This window comes from Myxine glutinosa, chromosome 6 (assembly GCF_964187855.1).
Source record: "Myxine glutinosa chromosome 6, kmMyxGlut1.1, whole genome shotgun sequence".
Classification (NCBI taxonomy): Eukaryota; Metazoa; Chordata; class Myxini; order Myxiniformes; family Myxinidae; genus Myxine; species Myxine glutinosa.
In genome coordinates, this window is record NC_136266.1 from 21,838,800 (window position 1) to 21,857,396 (window position 18,597).

General features: G+C 42.9%; 1 protein-coding gene across 7 annotated transcripts in view; it reads left to right on the forward strand.

Annotated features, from left to right (window-relative positions):
• The window catches only part of LOC137429642 (catenin delta-2), a 580,920-nt gene that overhangs the window by 503,168 nt on the left and 59,155 nt on the right, over positions 1 to 18,597 (forward strand). For all 7 annotated transcript variants that reach the window (XM_068119734.2, XM_068119735.2, XM_068119736.2 and 4 more), the window contains one exon: positions 11,578 to 11,766. In XM_068119734.2, the coding sequence (XP_067975835.2) occupies positions 11,578 to 11,766 (189 nt within the window). The remainder of the gene's footprint in view (positions 1 to 11,577; positions 11,767 to 18,597) is intronic.

Here is an 18,597-nt window from a genome sequence, read left to right on the forward strand (position 1 = left end):
TTCAATGTACAATGTGCGCTGAGTGGGTTCATCAAAAATGTAGTGGTTTGAGATGGTCATTAACCAGTGTGGCAGCTACATTCAAGTGTAAGGTGTGCACAGAGGGAGCTGCAGATGGAGGAAATGTTGAGTTGGATCTTGGAGACGGCGTGAAGCTGGAAGGTGTGAAAACATTTTGCTACCTAGGAGACATGCTGAATGGAGAAGGTGGATCAGACTCGGCAATGGTTGCTAGAGTGAGATGTGCATGGAAGAAGTTTCGGGAACTGAGTGGCACGCTGACGAGGAGGAGAGTGTCGTTGAAGCTGAAGGGAAAGGTGCATGCTGCATGTGTGAGAAGTGTTATGATTTATGGGAGCGGGATATGGGTAACGAACATAGAGCTGCAACGAAGGGTGGAAATGCGAATGGTTCGGTGGATGTGCGGAGTATCGTTGAGAGAGAGGAAGACAAATGATGAATTGCGAAAGATGATGGGAATAGAGCCTGTGATTGATGCTGTGAAGAGAAACAGGTTGAGATGGTTTGGTCATGTGTTGAGGAAGGATGAAAGTGACTGGTTGAGAAGAGCGATGGAAATTAATGTAGAAGGAAGTAGAGGACGGGGAAGACCGAGAAGGACTTGGCTAAAGATGGTGGAAGAAGAAATGCGGGCAAGGGGGTTAACAAGGGGAGATGCAGAAAATAGGGCAAAATTGAGGACATTGTCATGGGGACCGCAAGGCTAACCCCCGCTCGAGCAGGGAAAATGGCCTTAAAATGCCTGTTGTTGTTGTTGTTGTATGTAATGAATTGTATTTTTTAATGGATCACTCAAATTGGCTGGCATGATGGCTTAGAGGTAGACAGACTTGCTTCTATGCTGTCTTACCTGCTTTGCATCTCGGCCCAGCTATAAACTGTCATCACATTCTTTCACACCCTTGGGGATTCATCAATGTGTGTGCCGTACCTCAGATGGACGTTAAACTGGGCGTCAGGTCTGCCGACATTAGTTGGTGGATGTTGAAGATCACACGGTGTCCTTCGCAAGGAGTAGGCGAGTATCGTCAGCACCATAGCCAAATGCCAAATTCCTGCCCTGATCTCCTGTGTCGGAGTGGCAACCTGTCCAGGATTGTAACCCTATTCAAAGAAACTGCTTCAGCAGAACCAATGCTCTGCATATATCATGGTACATGATCTGATCTGATTGCTCATACCTGTTGTTCCTTTGGGTGCTGACATTTCCAAGCACAGCATTTTAAGATGCACCATATTCATGGTAAACTAGCAGAAGTACCCGGCATTGCCGGGCGGGGGAGGGGAGGGGGGAGGGGAGGGGAGGGGAACGGGGGGGAGGGGAGAAGAGGGGGGGAGGGGAGAAGAGGGGGAGGGGGAGAGGGGAGAAGAGGGCAAGGGGGAGAGGGGAGAAGAGGGGGGGATGGGGAGGGGAACGGGGGGGAGGGGAGAAGAGGGGGGGGGGAGAAGAGGGGGAGGGGGAGAGGGGAGAAGAGGGGGGGATGGGGAGGGTAAGGGGGGGAGGGGAGGGGAGGGGGGAGGTTACATTACACCGATTTACATTGAAAACTGCTGAAATATGTACGCAACTTCAACTTAGCACAGTTTAGTAAATACTCGAGATAAATCCATGCGGTAAAAGATTGCTGAGAGTTGCTAAGACCTACGACTTAGAAATTCCACCTGGACACACTTCAGGGGGCACTTTCAAAGGGGAGATGTGCTTATTCTTTCTAAAAAATATTTTAGGTGTGGTATAGACACGATATTTGCATGCATCGGTTTCAAAAATCGAGCAAATATGGTAAATATTACTCACGTGAAACCAGGATCCGTCTCGGTGGTAGCCATGAGTGTGTAGATGTCACATGATCAGTCATGAAGAGTGGTTAAGTCCAAAATATGACATACCATGGCATAAAAACGATTTGCCCGCAAAGCATTGCACCGCAGCGGCGGTCACAGAGTGCCATGCACAGCGTGACGTAGGTAGTGCGTGCAGCGCCCCTGGCGGAATTACCGGTCCCTATCAAAGACATTTAATTCATATCGCACAAAATCGACAAAAATCGACACAAAACACGATCGCCTTTCGCTCTGAATTACGTGCAAGTGTGTGACGGAAATCACCATCGCCCATCATCGAATGCCAACCAAGATGGCGCCCGGTAACTGCATCTCCACCTATGTGGAGTGAATGGCAATGGTCACATCACGTGATCGCTCTGAGCGAATCAGTCTATCGGCGGGGATGGAACATCACGTGATCGCTCTGAGGGAATCAGCGAGCTGTTCTGACACCGGCTGAGATTAGCGGGTACATCGCTGAGATGCGCTGAGGTAAATATGAATAAATAATATGGATCGTCAAATATTTTGAGGTCGGCCATGTTCGTCCCAGGCTCAATGGCCATGTTTATGCCAAATATCAAGCACGTGAGCCTCTCCGTTTCGGAGTCTATCGGTAACATTACACACACACACACACACACACACACACACAAACTGTGTTTTATATATATATATAGATAAAATAAATGACCTTTTTGCCTACCTGGACAATTTTTTTATTGATAGTCCTCGTATACACCAAACATTCCCTCGATGAAACAGACAGATTTAAAATATGTATTCAATGCTTGTATTTCTGTTTGAGATATGTGTTTTTTATCGCAAAGGCCCAGGTTCTCAAAATGTTTTACAGATAAGCAAGGTGGTTTTCCAATGGATAAAATATGTATCTAAAATGAAGCCAAAATCTGCAATGAATGTCATCTTTCACTGTCAGACCTCTTTTGTTGGTTTGATCTTTGTAGCCAAAGACAGATATTCACATGGGAAATGTTAGCACCTGGGTCTATGAATTTCTTGAAAGTGTATGAGCTGCTGCCCACACTGCATTCTCACTCTTGAGATAGCAAGCATTGTAATTTGGGTTCAAAGAATACAATATATCTACAGTTGTGTGGAAAAGTTTCAGTTATTCCAATGTTATTCACACTTCAGTGCAAATTCATTAAATTTATCAGTGACAAGCAAAAGTACCTGTCCACAATGACAGGAAAAGCAAGGGACAGGGAAAAGTTTAAGTTAATCTATCAATTTAAATTATTTCATATTCTTTAAAAAGGTTAATTGTGATGCACTCTCGGTTTCGCTCAGAGCCGAAGCTCCTAAGCTACTTGTGCCGCCCACCACAAAATGGTGTTGCAACATCGGGCAGCAGAGGTTGGATTTGTTTAAAAAGAGTGTGTAATATCCTGCTTGCGAAATAAAATTTGGCATCAACATTATTCATGCCTGTTCTCCCATCCTTTCAAAAGTAATTGTTGAGCTTTGCCAGTGTGCACAGCTTTTCAAACGCAGTGCAGGAAGTGGCCGCCGTAAATGGGAGACAGACAAACAAACACATGTACAGACACCACGGTTGACATTATATAATAGATAACGGTCATATGTCTTTACTGGCAGCGGATACCCAGTGCTGCCGATGGGGGGAAGGAGGGCATACCCGGCACTGCACGGCTGTGTTAGCATTTCCCGATGGTGGTTTTGGGACATGTTGGACATTGAAAAGCTATGCAGTTATTGGCCTCATGATAGCTACCTTTTGCTTGCAGGCTGGCAGCAGCATTGTCTGACCCCACATTCCAATACCGACATCCAAAATTTGGGGCCTCCAGGCACTCACTGCATTCCTGAGTGCCATCATTCTTTTACTCATGCTTCCTGTGTATGACTGAAGCACTCTTACAGGAATATTGTGCCAAATATCCTATAGTACATTCCACAGTTCTGTAAGGGTAATTAGGTTCCTCCTGTTCTTCTCTGTTTCCAGGTAATCCCATATGGCCTTGATGGGACTTGTGTCCAGACTCTAGGGTGGCCATTATAACATTTAGAGCACTCCCACACCAGCTGTCGCCTTCTTCTCCAAATACTGTTTTTACGATATCGGAAGTGTGTTTTGGATCATTATCTTGTTGGAAAATGAATCCTCTTCCGATAAAAAGATTTCCATGAGGAACTGCATGGTCCTGCAGTATCTGCTTGTATTTCTGTTTTGGTAGTGTTCCCTTCATCATTGCAAGTTTTCCTACATCAAAAGCTGATATACAACCCCAGACAGTCACAGAGCCTCCTCCGTATCAGTAGGCTGAAAACATTGTGTCATAATGTTGGTGGTTTTGACGTACGAACTGGCATCTCTTAGATCCAAAAAGTTAAAACTTTGAGTACCCGATTCCATTATTCAGTCATGAAATCTTGGTGTTGTCTTGCAAATTTCACTCTTTTCACCTTATTCTCTGGTCTCATCAGTAGTGTTTCTTTGTTGCATCCCTGTCATGGAGGCCTGCTGCAATCAGCCTTCTGTGTACAACTGTGCTGGATGGGATGTTAATATTCAGGCCTGCTCTCATTTCATTTATCTTGATTTTCTTCTCTCACATAAGCTGAACAATTTCAAGTGCTTGTCTTACTTTGGGGTGGTCCTGGGTCTTCCTGGCCTTTTATTTTCTTGCACTGAGCCAGTTTCTTTCAGCCATTGCAAAGTGTACCTTACCATTATAGGAGATGTTCAGCTTTTATGCTATTTTCACCACCGTGGGCCCTTATTCTCACAGAGTTTGGATCTTTACACAATGTTCTGTTGAAATTTGCTTCCTTGGTGCTATTCCGAACACACTCGTATACTTTCAAGCAAGGGAACAAGCTGATGAAAATTAATTTCACGAATTTATTTTTTGTAATTCGCATTAATGGAACTGGTATTGATTACTTAAATAATTTATTCTTATTGTTTACAAATATTTGTTGCATATTTTATTTATAGTAAGTGAATATTACTAACGCATGTAACATGTATATCAAAAATATAATTATTTTATATACTTAAAGGTAACTGTGATATTAGATTGACTTTCATACTAAAATACGCAATTTGGTGTCTGTCTGGCTGATTGTGATATATTTGGACGTTACTTGTTCAATTTCAAGGGTCACACAACAGAGGTTATAGCAACTTCATTTCCCCCCTCTCCAAGGGGGTTTTCCACCTTGAATGAACTCCGTGTTAAGGTGTATAAATAGTGTTACGTTTGTGGGGGTAGATGATGAAATACCATAGTACAGATAGGATCGTTTAGGTGCAGCATGGACCATGGACGAGTAGGAGACATCTCGATGTATTAAGTCGGGAAACCATTACCTCAAATGGCTGCACAGTTGACACCGCACGTGACAAAGCCGAATGCCTCAACTCTGCGTTTGCCTCAAAATCTTGTGTCCCAAACCCATCTCTCTCTGTTCCCACCTTACCCAGTCGAACCCAACTGCTCCTGGACTCTGTGTCCTTCTCTCCTGACAAGGAGAAGTATTTGTCAAACCTCGACTCTGATTCTGCAACTGGACCAGAGGGCAGCAGCCCACGGGTCTTAAAATCCTGCTCTGCCGTTCTATCTCACGCTCTCTCTGTTCTTTTCACCCTCTCTTTTGCTCAAGGTCATCTGCCAGCATCTTGGAAATCAGCAAACATTACCGCTTTACACAAAAAATATGCAAAAACAGATCCTTGCAACTACAGACCAATCAGCCTGCTCCCAATTATATCAGCAAAGTCATGGAATCCATCATTGCTTCGGATATCAAATCCTTCCTCTTCTCCAATGGCTATCTCCGATCATCAATTTGGATTCAGACCAGGTCATTCTACTCTGGGCATGTTGCTTCTGCTGTCTCAACAATGGATGGAGGTCCTCAATGCCAAACAGGAAATCAGAGCTGTCTCCCTTGACATATCACGTGCCTTCGATACGGTCTGGCACCCATCACTGCTCATCAAACTCTCCTCCTATGGTATCCATGGAAATCTCCACGCATGGCTTGCGGACTTCCTTTCTAGTCGTAGTCAACGTGTGGCCATGAATGGATTTCTCTCATCTCCCCTTCCTGTTCTGGCTGGAGTTCCCCAAGGTAATGTTCTGGGCCCTGTGCTTTTTCTGGTCTTCATCAATGATCTCTCCGACTCTCTGGAAAATCCTCTCTGTCTCTTTGCTGATGACTCCACTCTCTGCCGCTCCATTCCTCATCCCTCAGATATGTGTTGTGTTTGATGTGTCGGTTTGACTTTTTGTGTGATTAATGTTTGCTCTTTCACGAGCCTCGATCTTGTATACAAAAAAAAAAAATATCGGAACTTCAGTTGTTTACGTGTCTTCGCACGAGGGGTGAAGCTATGGTAATTATATAGGGGTTAATATTAGTTTTCCCCCTGTAATTGTCCTCGGTGGTTTTTCCCTATGTTTGTTCAATTACAACAAGGCCGGCCATAAGACCATCCATTAACCAACCATAACCGACATAAATGCCGACAGAACCCCAAACATTCCCGATCGGCAACTAAGCCCTTCTTCCAAAGAAAATCGTAACCGGCAGGCCAAGCCCCCAAGGTTCATGAGTGGTCAGTGTGATGTCAAAGCGAGAAGCTTCGAGCAGGAGGAAGAAGAGTCGCTCTCTCGGTCGCTTTTGTCTCTGGCTTTCGGCTGCGGGTGGCTCGTGTGCACTTGTGAGGAGACTTTTCGGAGCTTTTGTGCAAACTTTTGCAATGTTGGAGGAGGGGGTATTATTGGTCGGTGGTGCTCTTTGGGGGATCTGAGTGCCGCGTTGTGCTCGTTGGCCAGGAATTGAGAGGAGGGCGTTTTGGCAGCCGCTTCACGGCTCGGTGCACTCGCGTCATTGATCGGCGCCATTTTAGGGTCTTCGACGCACGGTCCTCTTGTTGGCCTTCCTCATCCTGCACTACCGACCTGACCAGTTTCGACGACCACCAATCACCACAATCCACAAGCACCAATTTGGGACCAGAGCTGAGTGTCAGCCGGCTAGGGGAATTTTATTTTGTTTTATTACCTTTCCCCTTGTCTGTTTTTGTGTCTGAGTGGAGACATCTCACTGTAGGAAATATTATATTCAGCTCCACATTAATTTTATTCTTTGATTTACTTAATTAAATTCATTTTTATGGCATTTTTCATTTGTTGTGTCGTGTTTCTTTGTTCTTGGGTTCGGGAATGATCCCGTGTGACTTCTGTTCGGGTAAGCACCTCGCTGCCTTCCGTCCCGCGCGTGCCAAAAAGTACCGCCAATTTTCGGGCTGCCGCCTCAGGAGTAAAAACGATTGGTCATTCGTCACCCAGTTGTCTCAATCGCTGGGCGACATGACAGTAGCTTACCGTTGCATTCTGTGGAGCACACCTACTGAAAGTAAAAGTTATTATAACCACAAACTACAGTGTTTAGTCAATTCTGCCCAATATTTGATTACATTTTTAAACAATCGCTACTGTTGTTTAACACTAAACTGAAACAAATTCAGAGGAAACAAATGTCCTTGGGGCATTCTTGTATGAGGGATTCTTCCATCTGTTTCCAGCTGAACGGCAAAGCCTCTCCCAAACTGGACTCAGAAATTCTCACCACATACACATTCCTCAATCAAGAACTCAGTGATATAAACAATCTAGTGTCACTGCTCTTGTGAAATGGTTAAACGTCCAGTTGAAACATGATTAATGTATTTTAATCTTTTAAATGAATTTTTTTCTGTTTGTTTTGATTTTCTGCATTTCTTCAATAGTTTCTAATGATTTCAACTTTTATTGCCAGCATGAGTAATTTAATACAAAGTAGATATATTTATCCTGTATTATTGAAATCAAATGCATAATTTGGAGAGCATGATTAATGTATTTTCACTTTTTTTATTAATTTGTTTTGTTTTGTTTTGTTGATTTTCCGAATTTCTGTAATAATCTCGAAATATGTTATTTTTTATTAACAGTACGTGCTATTTGACACAAAGTAAATACATTTTTCCTGCATAATTGAAATAAGACTTTTTGTGCTTTTTCTGGTCTTTATCAATGATCTCTCCGACTCTCTGGAAAATCCTCTCTATCTCTTTGCTGATGACTCCACTCTCTGCCGCTCCATTCCTCTGCCCTCAGATCAGCAGTCTGCAGCCTCCTCACTCTCTGAAGACTTGGACAAAATCACAGACTGGTCAAACAAGTGGAACATGTCTTTCAATCCTGACAAATCTCACACTCTTACTATGTCTCTCCGAAAAGATCGACTGGACAACCCTCCCATCTACTTTCTCAACAATCCTCTCCAAGAAGTTCTGTCGCTCAAGCTTTTGGGTCTCACTATCTGCCATGATCTTTCTTGGGAAAACCACATTTCCAAGCTGGCCTCCAAAGCCAGTCGCCGACTGGGCATCCTCCGTCGTGCGAAGTCCTTCCTCGGCACACCTGAGCTCCTCACCACATACAAGGCTTTCATCCGCAGCTCAATGGAATACTGTTCTCCCCTATGGGCCGGTGCTCCTGCCTCACACCTAGCTCGGCTTCACGCTGTCGAAACCAAAGCTTTCAGAATTATTGGAATCTCCCGCGATGAAGCTATCTCTGAGGGCCTTTCACTCACTCACCGCAGGCAGGTAGGTGGTCTTTCTGTCTTCTACCGATTCCTCTCCGGCCTTGCACCCCCAGCTCTCTCTGTGCTCTGTCCCCCAAATATTCCTACAGGTCGCACAAGATCTGCCAGCAACCCTCTGCTGGTTAAACTGCCGAAATCTCGGCTCTCTGCTCACCTTCACTCTTTCATTCCTCTTTTCTCCCGCCTCTGGAACAAACTCCCTCACTCCCTTCAATCCCACTCGTCCCTCCAGGTCTTTAAAACAGCTGTTCACCACCATCTCTTATCTTCCCCCATCCAAAACCTTGATCTTTTCTACCCTCGCTAATTCACCCCAGATCCACCTTGTTTGAAATTCCAACTTCTTTCCTGGAAGTCCTGGCAGTGTCCATATGTTTTATACCTCTCCCACCCCCCCCCCCCCTTCCCATGCCCCCCCCCCCCAATGCCCTCTCCCTCTCACAGATCTCTCGATGTCTCCATGTCTCTCGGTCCCTGCTCTCAAAATAATGTTGTGTTTGTGTCCTTCCTCCTCTCTCCCCATCTTGTCTACCGCTCCCGATGTTATATGTTTTATGTGTCGGTTTGTCTTTCTGTGTGATTAATGTTCGCTCTTTCACGAGCCTCGATCTTGTATACAAAAATAATAATAATAATAAAAGACGCATAATTTGAAATACTTTGATTAATTGATTGAATATTTAATTTTTGTAATGTTGTATATTATACCATTTTTAAGTCAGTGTAGGCTATTTAATACAAATATTTAGATATTTTGAATGTAATTATTGACATTCATATATTGCCTGAAGCATTTCAACCTTTTAAATGAATTTCTTCTGTTTTGATTGATTCACCAATGCAAATAGATAATTGATTTATTTTTCTGTCTGTATAATGTATTTGTTACTATGTCAAATTATTTATATTGTAAACTTGACATTATTAGTCCTTGGACTACAGTCATGTACATTTTTTTCCTTTTTTTATTTTATTCTAATAAAACCGAATTGATTGATTGATTCTGTGCTTACCGCATCTCCCACACATCAACAGATCTGAGCCGTCACGACTTGCTAGGCCTATAGGTAGGCCACCAGCTAGGCTGCAACGAGATTTAGCTAATAGACGTGCTTAAATGAGTCTTTATGCATGAATCATGTATCCCAATGCTTATCCGATTTTTCTAGTCATCCGATTATCTGTGAACTACATATGGATTGTTTTAACTTGTATCTTTGGGCCTCATATGTGATTCCTCCTGGCCGAGCTTCAAGTGCTACGTGCGTTATTGCCCTCGACACCCTTATGACCAAATTGTGATCTTCATTCGATGCATAACCCCATTCATTCCTAATGGTCGCTCGCATTGTTTATTTAATACATTACTTACCTGAGCGAAATTTGGAGAAATTGGAAGTACTTCCAAATAGGCGGTGTATAGAATTATCCAGTTCCGTCAAGTCGTGGCGAACTTCTTGTAACATTCATGATCGGATTTCTCCAAACATTCCTATCCTGCACTACATTCTGAAGCAGAGATGCAGAGACATCTTGGTTGCAGCCATTACCCCATCTATCAGGCACATACAATGTCTGCCTCTTCCTATTCTTCCCTCAATCCAACTCACCATGGTTGATTTTTTTTCCACACTTTCGTTTTCTGCATACATGGTCTGTCCACCTGAAGTGTGACAGTTTGTTTTCGTATTAGCATTTCTAATGTACATGGTGGTCTAATTTCTTCGAACACCAATGTTTAGGTTATTTCTCTGAAATAACCTCATTGGGTGGGTCCCAGTGTCCGGCCGGCCGTCCATACGTACGTATGTATACGTACGTACGTTTAACATTTGACTAAAACATCTCCTCACAAACTACGTGACCGATATTTACTAAATTTGCTATGATGCACCAGGCCAGCAAGGTCTCATGGGGTTGTGCTCCCCATCCAGATGTGCCCCCTATAGATGGGGTGAAAGGGGGGTTTTGCCCCAAATATTGGTATTTTATTCAAAAATCTTCTCAAAAACCACCAGACAGATCCAGGCCAAACTCACCACGAAGCATCGAGGCCATGCCATAACCTAAAGTTGTGCTCCTCATGGTCTCATATCCCCCAGAAAGGGGGTCACGGGGTCCAATTGACACTAAAGTTTCACCATAGTAGCGCCTCCTCCTGTATAATTGTTTACTGATAATTATGACATCATAGGCCTTGCGGCAGGGGCGCCATCTTGGAAAACCAAAAAACTTTACACCTCTGTAATCTCCGAAGCCTGTCCATGGAAAAAAATTGAAAGGTGGCTTCTTGTAAATTAATCCCCATGGGGAATAACATATGTTTTTGATGATGTCATAGGTGCCTTCATTATGACATCATAAATCCACAAGTAGAATGCTTGATTCGATCAGTATGGAATTTATTGAGCGTGATCTCGGGATAAATTGGTCGAGAAAAAAAATTTGATGACATATAATCGTCACGTGGTTCGGCAGCCATATTTTTACAGTGTCGCCCGTAAGGCAATACCGTCTGGAACAGCGTTGTTTGTCTGTCTGTCCGTCCGGTGTATGTATGTCTCACACAAACATCCACCAATCAGAGGTGAGCATCTGGTCATATGACAGGGGTACAGCAGATCCTCCACTCAACAGATCCAAGCCCAGCTACACCATTGTTAGACGACCAGTCTTTTTTTTTTGTCATTGCAATGACGTGTACTTTGTGTCAATGTCGTTACAACTGTGGAGGGACTTTGGGAAGAGTTTGAAACAGCAAAATGTGTATATATACATACACATACACACTATTGGGGCATGCTTGTAGACTGCAAGCAGATACTGGGTTGTATCCTTCGATCGTGCAAATATGTTAAATATAGCTTTATATATTTCATTAAGTGGATTGTAAAATATCTTTATTTAGTTGATGAAGTGTATTGCCTTCAATTCTGCAAGTAACTAATTAAATCTAGTAAATCAATAATTTTCCATCCATTTTCTTTTTTCACATGAGTTACATTGATTGGTCAGTGTCGTGATAAACTATTTGTACATTTGTATCAATATGAAAGCTGATATAGCTCTACTTGACAGGTGGTTGAAAACTCTGTATGTGTACTTCGAAACCTGTCTTACCGTTTGGAGGCTGAAACAAGGCAGGGTCATCGGCTTCGTGGAGAGAAAAATGGCACAGCTATTGCAGGGTCGACACTTGGTGCTGCCCGTGATGAGAGCAGCAGCTGCTGGGGTCGCAGAAAAAAGAGAAAAGCACCAGAAAACGAGGTGAGAGTACAGAAGCACACATTAGGAGGCAAAAGGTTGCATCTTCCAGAGGCAGTGTCATCCTTTTGGTAACAATCTGTTTTTTCAGAGCTTGGTGTTGGCTTAGCGGTTAGGGTGCCGGCTTGGGATCCTAGGATCCTGGGTTCGAATCCTGGTCGATCGCTGAATTAACGCCAGGGGGGTTGACTCAGCCTGTCATCCTTCCGAGGTCGGCAAATTGAGTACCAGCTTGCTGGGATGAATGATCCCGGTGTGTACCCCGGTTTAGAATAGGTACACCGTATCCCTGCGCATCGTAAGAGCGTGACCAAGGGTTGGCGTCAGGAAGGGCATCCGGCCATAAAAACATTGCCTCAAACAGGGAACCATGATTGTCATGGGGCCCGCAAGGCTAACCCCCGCTCTAGCGGGGAAAATGGCCTTAAAACGATCATTCATTCATTCGTAACGTTGAAGGCTCCAGTCACGGGCTATATAGTCCGCATCGCGGCCAGACCTTAGATAAAATAACTGCATTGATAAATGTGAGGAAAGAGAAATAAAAGGGAGAATGTAAAATAAGGTGAGGAGTGAAAATGATAAGAAAAGTGTATGTATGGTGTTTGTCTGTACTAGAGGGAGATTTAAGCTAGCCCGGTAGCTATAGTTTGAGTGAGACAGGAAGTGAGACCAGCAATCCTAACATGGAGTGTCTAAGAGGGTCTCGGCTCCACTTTAACGCTCCTAAGTCCGAATGGTAGTACCACACTGGGTGATTGCTGTCTTCAAGCTACGACCTAAAAAAAACAAAAAAAGAAGCTTTTTGGGGTAAATGCTGTTTGTTTCTAATCATGTTGATTGTGATAAGACAATTCTCCATTGTGATTAATTTAAGTTATTTTTTAATTGGCCATTGTTGCCAAGCTAGACAGGATGGCCTAGACGTATGCACACACCTCTTAGCCATACAGCCTGAGTGAATCGCAAACCAGATAAAAAATGTCATCCGAATGTTTCACAGGCAGGGTCATTCGTCATTGTGCGTGCTGTCCCTCGAATGGGCGTTAAACCTGGTGTCCCTTCAGCCGATATTATTTGGTGGATGTCAAAGATCCCACGGTGTCCTTCGAGCTATCGCCGGCACCCTGAACAGATTCGAAATTGTTGCCCTAACCTTAGTCGCACATCAGGCCTGCCGAGCCGATTCGTGAAAGACTTGGCCTAATACTTCCCCAGGCCAACCAACCCCACAAGAATGTGGGAATAACTGTGGCTGTTAATGAATAAGAGGAGGAGGAGGAGGCATTGCTAAGCGCTATCACATTAGATAAAGCAGATGTGTGTAAATATATAAAGATGGTGATAAAGACAAGGAAAAGGACATTTGGCCCATTATTCCTCTGGACACACTCCCCTCCAGAGTCCAGAATACCTGGGTAATGCAGGTTTTACCCAATGAAAAAGCCTGGTGTTTGCTTAACGGTTAAGGGGGCTGGCTTGAGATCTTAGAGTCCTGACTTTGATCCCCTGCCGTACCGTTGAAATAACTCCAGGTGGATTGACTCAGCTTGGCATCCTTCCAAGGTCGGCAAAATGAGTACTAGCTTACTGGAAACAGGGGGCACTGCATCAGCTGCACAGCTGCACCCCCATATAATTAAGCAGCCAAGCAGCCACAGGCTGCATATGAACCACCACCACCACCATTGAAAGAAAAATGAAACGGCAAAAATGGCACCTGAAAGGAAAACACAATAATTGGCATGCATCGCAAAGAAAGAGAAGACATTGGAGGTTTTACCTTTCCATACATTGCATTTCAGTGCCCATCCCAATTTTCCCTGATGGCATTGTGTCAACATACAGTGTGGACTCACACCGTATGTAGAACAGACCATCAGCGATGAGCAGTGGACCCACCTCTCACCCGATATCCTTAAGGTTGTCATTGAGCCAGCTGGGTTTTTATAACAATCCAATTTGAACATATGATGGTTCCCAAAAGTTCTGGGAATGATTTTTATTCCCAGAGCCATGAAATGCAAATCCTTCATTTTTTAATCCACGGTCTCTTTTTTTTTCTTTTTTTTTGTATACAAGATCGAGGCTCGTGAAAGAGCTAACATTAATCACACAGAAAGACAAACCGACACATAAAACATATAACAACGGGAGCGGCAGACAAGATGGGGCAAGAGGGGGAGGAACACAAACACAACATCTGAGAGCAGGGACATCGAGAGATCTGTGGGAGGGAGAGGGCCCGGGGGGGGGGGAGGGGGTGGCATTGGAAGGGGGGGGGGGTGGGAGAGGTATAAAACATATGGACACTGCCAGGACTTCCAGGAAAGAAGTTGGAATTTCAAACAAGGTGGATCTGGGGTGAATTAGTGGGGTTGTCTTCAACACTTGACCACCACTGTGCCCACATTTGGAATTGCCTATGAATCTATATCTGATCACTTAATGAGGGATGTTTCATAAAGACATCAATTTAAACATTATTTAATAGTTTTCCGGAACTCTCATATATTTTTAACGTTTTCTTGTGTGAGGTTGAGTAGCCGTCTGATCGTCATGACAAAATGTGGCATAGGTAAACTACCTGTGCACCTTTCAGTCAATACTATTAGTGTGAGGATGCTGGTAGTATCATAATGACATTTCTTACGCACACAAACTAGCCTGCTTTACTCTCTCGCACCTGTAAAATTCCATTGAACAACTAACCTTTGGCAGACGTTTTTATCAAACGGAACACTGGCTCAAAAAACAAGGAGCTGATACTCTACGTCCTCCGCGTTTTAGGTGGTATGAGGAATATATCTTTGTAATATCAGAGCGAAATCTTGATCGGTTTTTGAAATATTGCGTACACAAGGCAAGGTACCGAGATGGTTGCCATGGCGACATAATGCAACCAATCTCCGCCGTGGTCTCATCAGGTTGAGATAACGTCATGAGGAATCGATACCTGCAATATGAAAGCGAAATGTTGAACGGTTTTTGAAATATCACGCACACAAAAGTGCATGGACCGGGTGATTCGTCGGTCAGACGGATCTCATTTTAATGTCCCTGTCTCCGACCTTGTTCGAGAGGTTGGGAGGAGGAGGGAACATTTTCATAGCAAGCAGCCTGAGCCGCTCAGCACAGAGCCTTTTTGAAGGAAGCAAGTCATTGACGTCACCTTGCAGTTGTGAAACGACATTGAAGGTATTCAGCCAGAGTCCTGAGGTGTTATTGCTCCTTGCAAGGTGGCCACCCACAGCTTCCTCTTTCGTTTCATGACCACTAACACTTGCACCCATCAGTATTTGAAACAATTAACTGTTGTGATTTCGATTTTACTGCTGACATAACGTCTGTCTAAAGCACTTGATATTTCAACATTTAAAAAACACAATTTTTTAAATTGTTTGAAAAGACACAAATTAAAACATTATGGATTTCTCAGTTATCCCATGTACTTAACCTCTGACAAGATACTTAGCACAATTTATTTTGAAGTCTGTCCCAGATGTAATTGTCAAGGTTTAGAGTTCGGGACACTGATGAAAACTCCCCAAAAGCATATATTTTATTATTGCTTGTGAGTTCATTAAAATAACACTTATTGCTCCACATCCCTCTGACAAGGACAGAAACAGGGGAAATTAGAATGTGGTCTGTCCGATTTGACCTATCGTCTCTCCATGTTTTTTTAAATCTCCACCACTGAAGGTGGATGGAGGTTATGTTTTCACCCCTGTCTGTTTGTCTGTTTGTCTGTCTGTCTGTGGACAAGATATCTCAAAAAGTTGTGGACAGATTCAGACGACATTTGGCAGAGATGTAGCGTACGTGACAAGGACGAAATGATTAGATTTTGGTGAAGATCCGGATTCGGATCCGGCTACTAGAATGTTTTAAGTGATTCTTCACCATTGCGAGATATGGCCAAAAACGATACAAAGCAGGATATCTCAAAAAGTTGTGGACGGATTTGGATGAAACTCGGTGGACAGGTTGGGTGTCTGACAAGGACGATTCGATTCGATTTTGGTGAATATCTGAATATGGATTCGGATATGGGAATTATTTAATTTTTTAAGTGATTCTTCACCATTGGGACATAGGGCCAAAAACGATATACACTACTCAAATAAGTTAGGGATATTGTGGGAGTGAGTTAATTTTTTTATGGGGGTTAGGGTTATGGTATTGAAATCAAGAATGCTGTGTTTTTTCACACATTAATAACTATAGAATTAGGACCAACAACTTTTTTCAACATAATTAATACACAAAATCAACCACACCGAAGAACCTGCCAATATCCCTAACTTTTTGTGAGTAGTGTATAGCAGGATATCTCAAAAAGTTATTGATGGATTTCGACGAAACTTGGACCAGTTGTGTGTGTGACAAGGAAGAATCGATTCAATTTTGGTGAAGAGCCGGATCCGGATCCAGCCAGTAGAATTTTTAAAGTAATTTTTCACCATTGGGAGATATGGCCAAAAACGATATATAGCAGGATATCTCAAACAAGTTGTGGACGTTGATTCTGTTTGACATTTAAGGATTTATGAGCACATGAAGGATTACAACGGATGGTCGGGCAAACCGATAGTGACAGAATAGTCAACTTTTATTGCTGTTTGCTAAGCGAGCATGGTTGTGATCCTTAAATGTCACGTGCAAATACTATCAATACAAGAAACATTTCTACTCATTTATTTATTTATTCTATTTTGCAGATTGCAGTCTACAACATTGGGCTGTGTTCAAAATGTCTAAAACATATATTCTTCTCCCATTTTTACGGCGTAGCCCATCGGGCAGAGCCATCTAGAACAGTGTTTGTCCGTCTGTATGTATGTCCCCTCAAACGTATACCAATCAGAGGTGAGAATCTGGTCACATGACAGGGTGATGTGAGTACATCTGATGTCATTATGGCGGTGCAGCGGCTGACTCTCCACACACCGCCATGTTGATTTATATTTCGATCAAGCCGAACATATCATCAAACCTGTCATATATCACAATCGCCATGATCTACCTTTACGTTTTTCATTCAGTGTGAAACACAAACAAACTGATTGCTAAAATGACCATCAAATATCGAAAGCATCGGCTATACGGCTCTTGCAACAATGCGGTACGTATAGGCCTTAGGCATTATGACTCACCTTCCACTTGGACAAATTTAGTCCATGTTTCTTAATACGTACAGTAGTGTATCGTTTCAGTAGTATCGTTTTCATAATAATAATAATATTATAGTAAATATAACCATCACTTTAATCCCAATGTCGTGAATGGAAAGTTAATTGATTGAAGCGGTGTAACCGTGGAAGTAAGGAATTCACCTCGGCTTTTTTAAAATAATAAAAGTTTTGTAATAATAACGTAACGTTATTATTATAGTAAATCTAATCATAACACTAATCCCTTTGTAGCGACTGCAACGTTACTGGAGGTTAAATATATATCTTATGTATATTAAGGTAGCGGAAGTTGTGTGTGCCGCCGTCATGCGACGTCATTGCGTATATGATGTCATTACGGTGTAAACACTCGCTCACTTCGAGAGCTGCAGGAAATGTCATTCCTCTTTGGGGTACATAGATTACACTCGATCTATGATCGGGTCTCAAGAACATTGGGTGTGTGTTCATTTACCAAGTTTCTTGTGGAGAGATCGCCAAGTGGTTTAAGCATTCGAGCAAGCACTCTATTTAAAACCGTTAAGGAACGGCTGGCTTGGCAAGCGCTAGTTAGCTTCTTGGTAAATGAGCACACCTCCAACCCTTGCGGGGTATATAGATTACAGTAGATCTTCGCACAGTTCTGTAAGTAAAACCTCAGATGTCGAGATTCCTCCAAATTTCTTTGTTTTATGTTATAAGCTGCATTAGCGACTGTTTTAAAAAGCTAATCATATGTGTTTGTGGTTTATAATATTTTACAAGCCCGGCTACGCCGCTGTTAGACTTTTGGTCTTGTTATCTTACCGGGACTTTACTAGGTATTTGCTTTCTTCTCCGAAACTACACACAATTTCAATGAAACTTGACCACAACCTTCATCACCCATGATGCACCAAAGTTTGTTCATTGCATTTTTAAAAATCGGGGTCTATGGAAGTCTCGGGGGGAGGGGGGGGGGGGGGGTTGCCTCCTCCAAAATAGGTATTTACTTTCTTATCCGCTGCATGTTCCGTGGGGCATCCACACCTACGAGTGGAACCCTGGTTTTACCAGGTGAGCCCGGTGGCATTGCCCCTATTTTTACTTGTGGTCATGACTAACAAAAACCTATCTGGCTAATCTGGAGGTTTCATTTTCAAAATAGTTGATGAAAATACTTTTGCTTATTATTGATGTATCTTAGTTTCTAACTTGTACTCAACTGTTGTACTTGTTTTTCAAACAATTCTTGCTTTTTAAAATATCTTCACAACAATTTTCCCCTTCTGAGTTGGATTCTTCAAGGTTTTTATTTTTATTTTGTCCTTTTTTAAGATTCCTTTATGAATTTGTTGCAGCGCCTGTGGTTATTGGATTCGTAGGTTTCTCAGGAGTTTCTCAGAATGGAGTTGTCAGGAGGCAGTGAGTCAAATTTTGTTCATGTTAGACACCCATCATATTACTGAGGAAAAAATAAACGTAAAAAGGTAATGCGGTTTTACTTCCCATTCATCCATGTTTGCTAAGTTTAGATTGATCTTTAAAAGATGATTAAAAGTGCAATTAGCTGTAAACAAGAAATAAACTAGATGGTATTCATGGAATACTTACCCTGCGCAGTCTTGAGAAGGACTTGGTGCAAGATCCAATATGGCTGCCAGACCAGTGACTGATT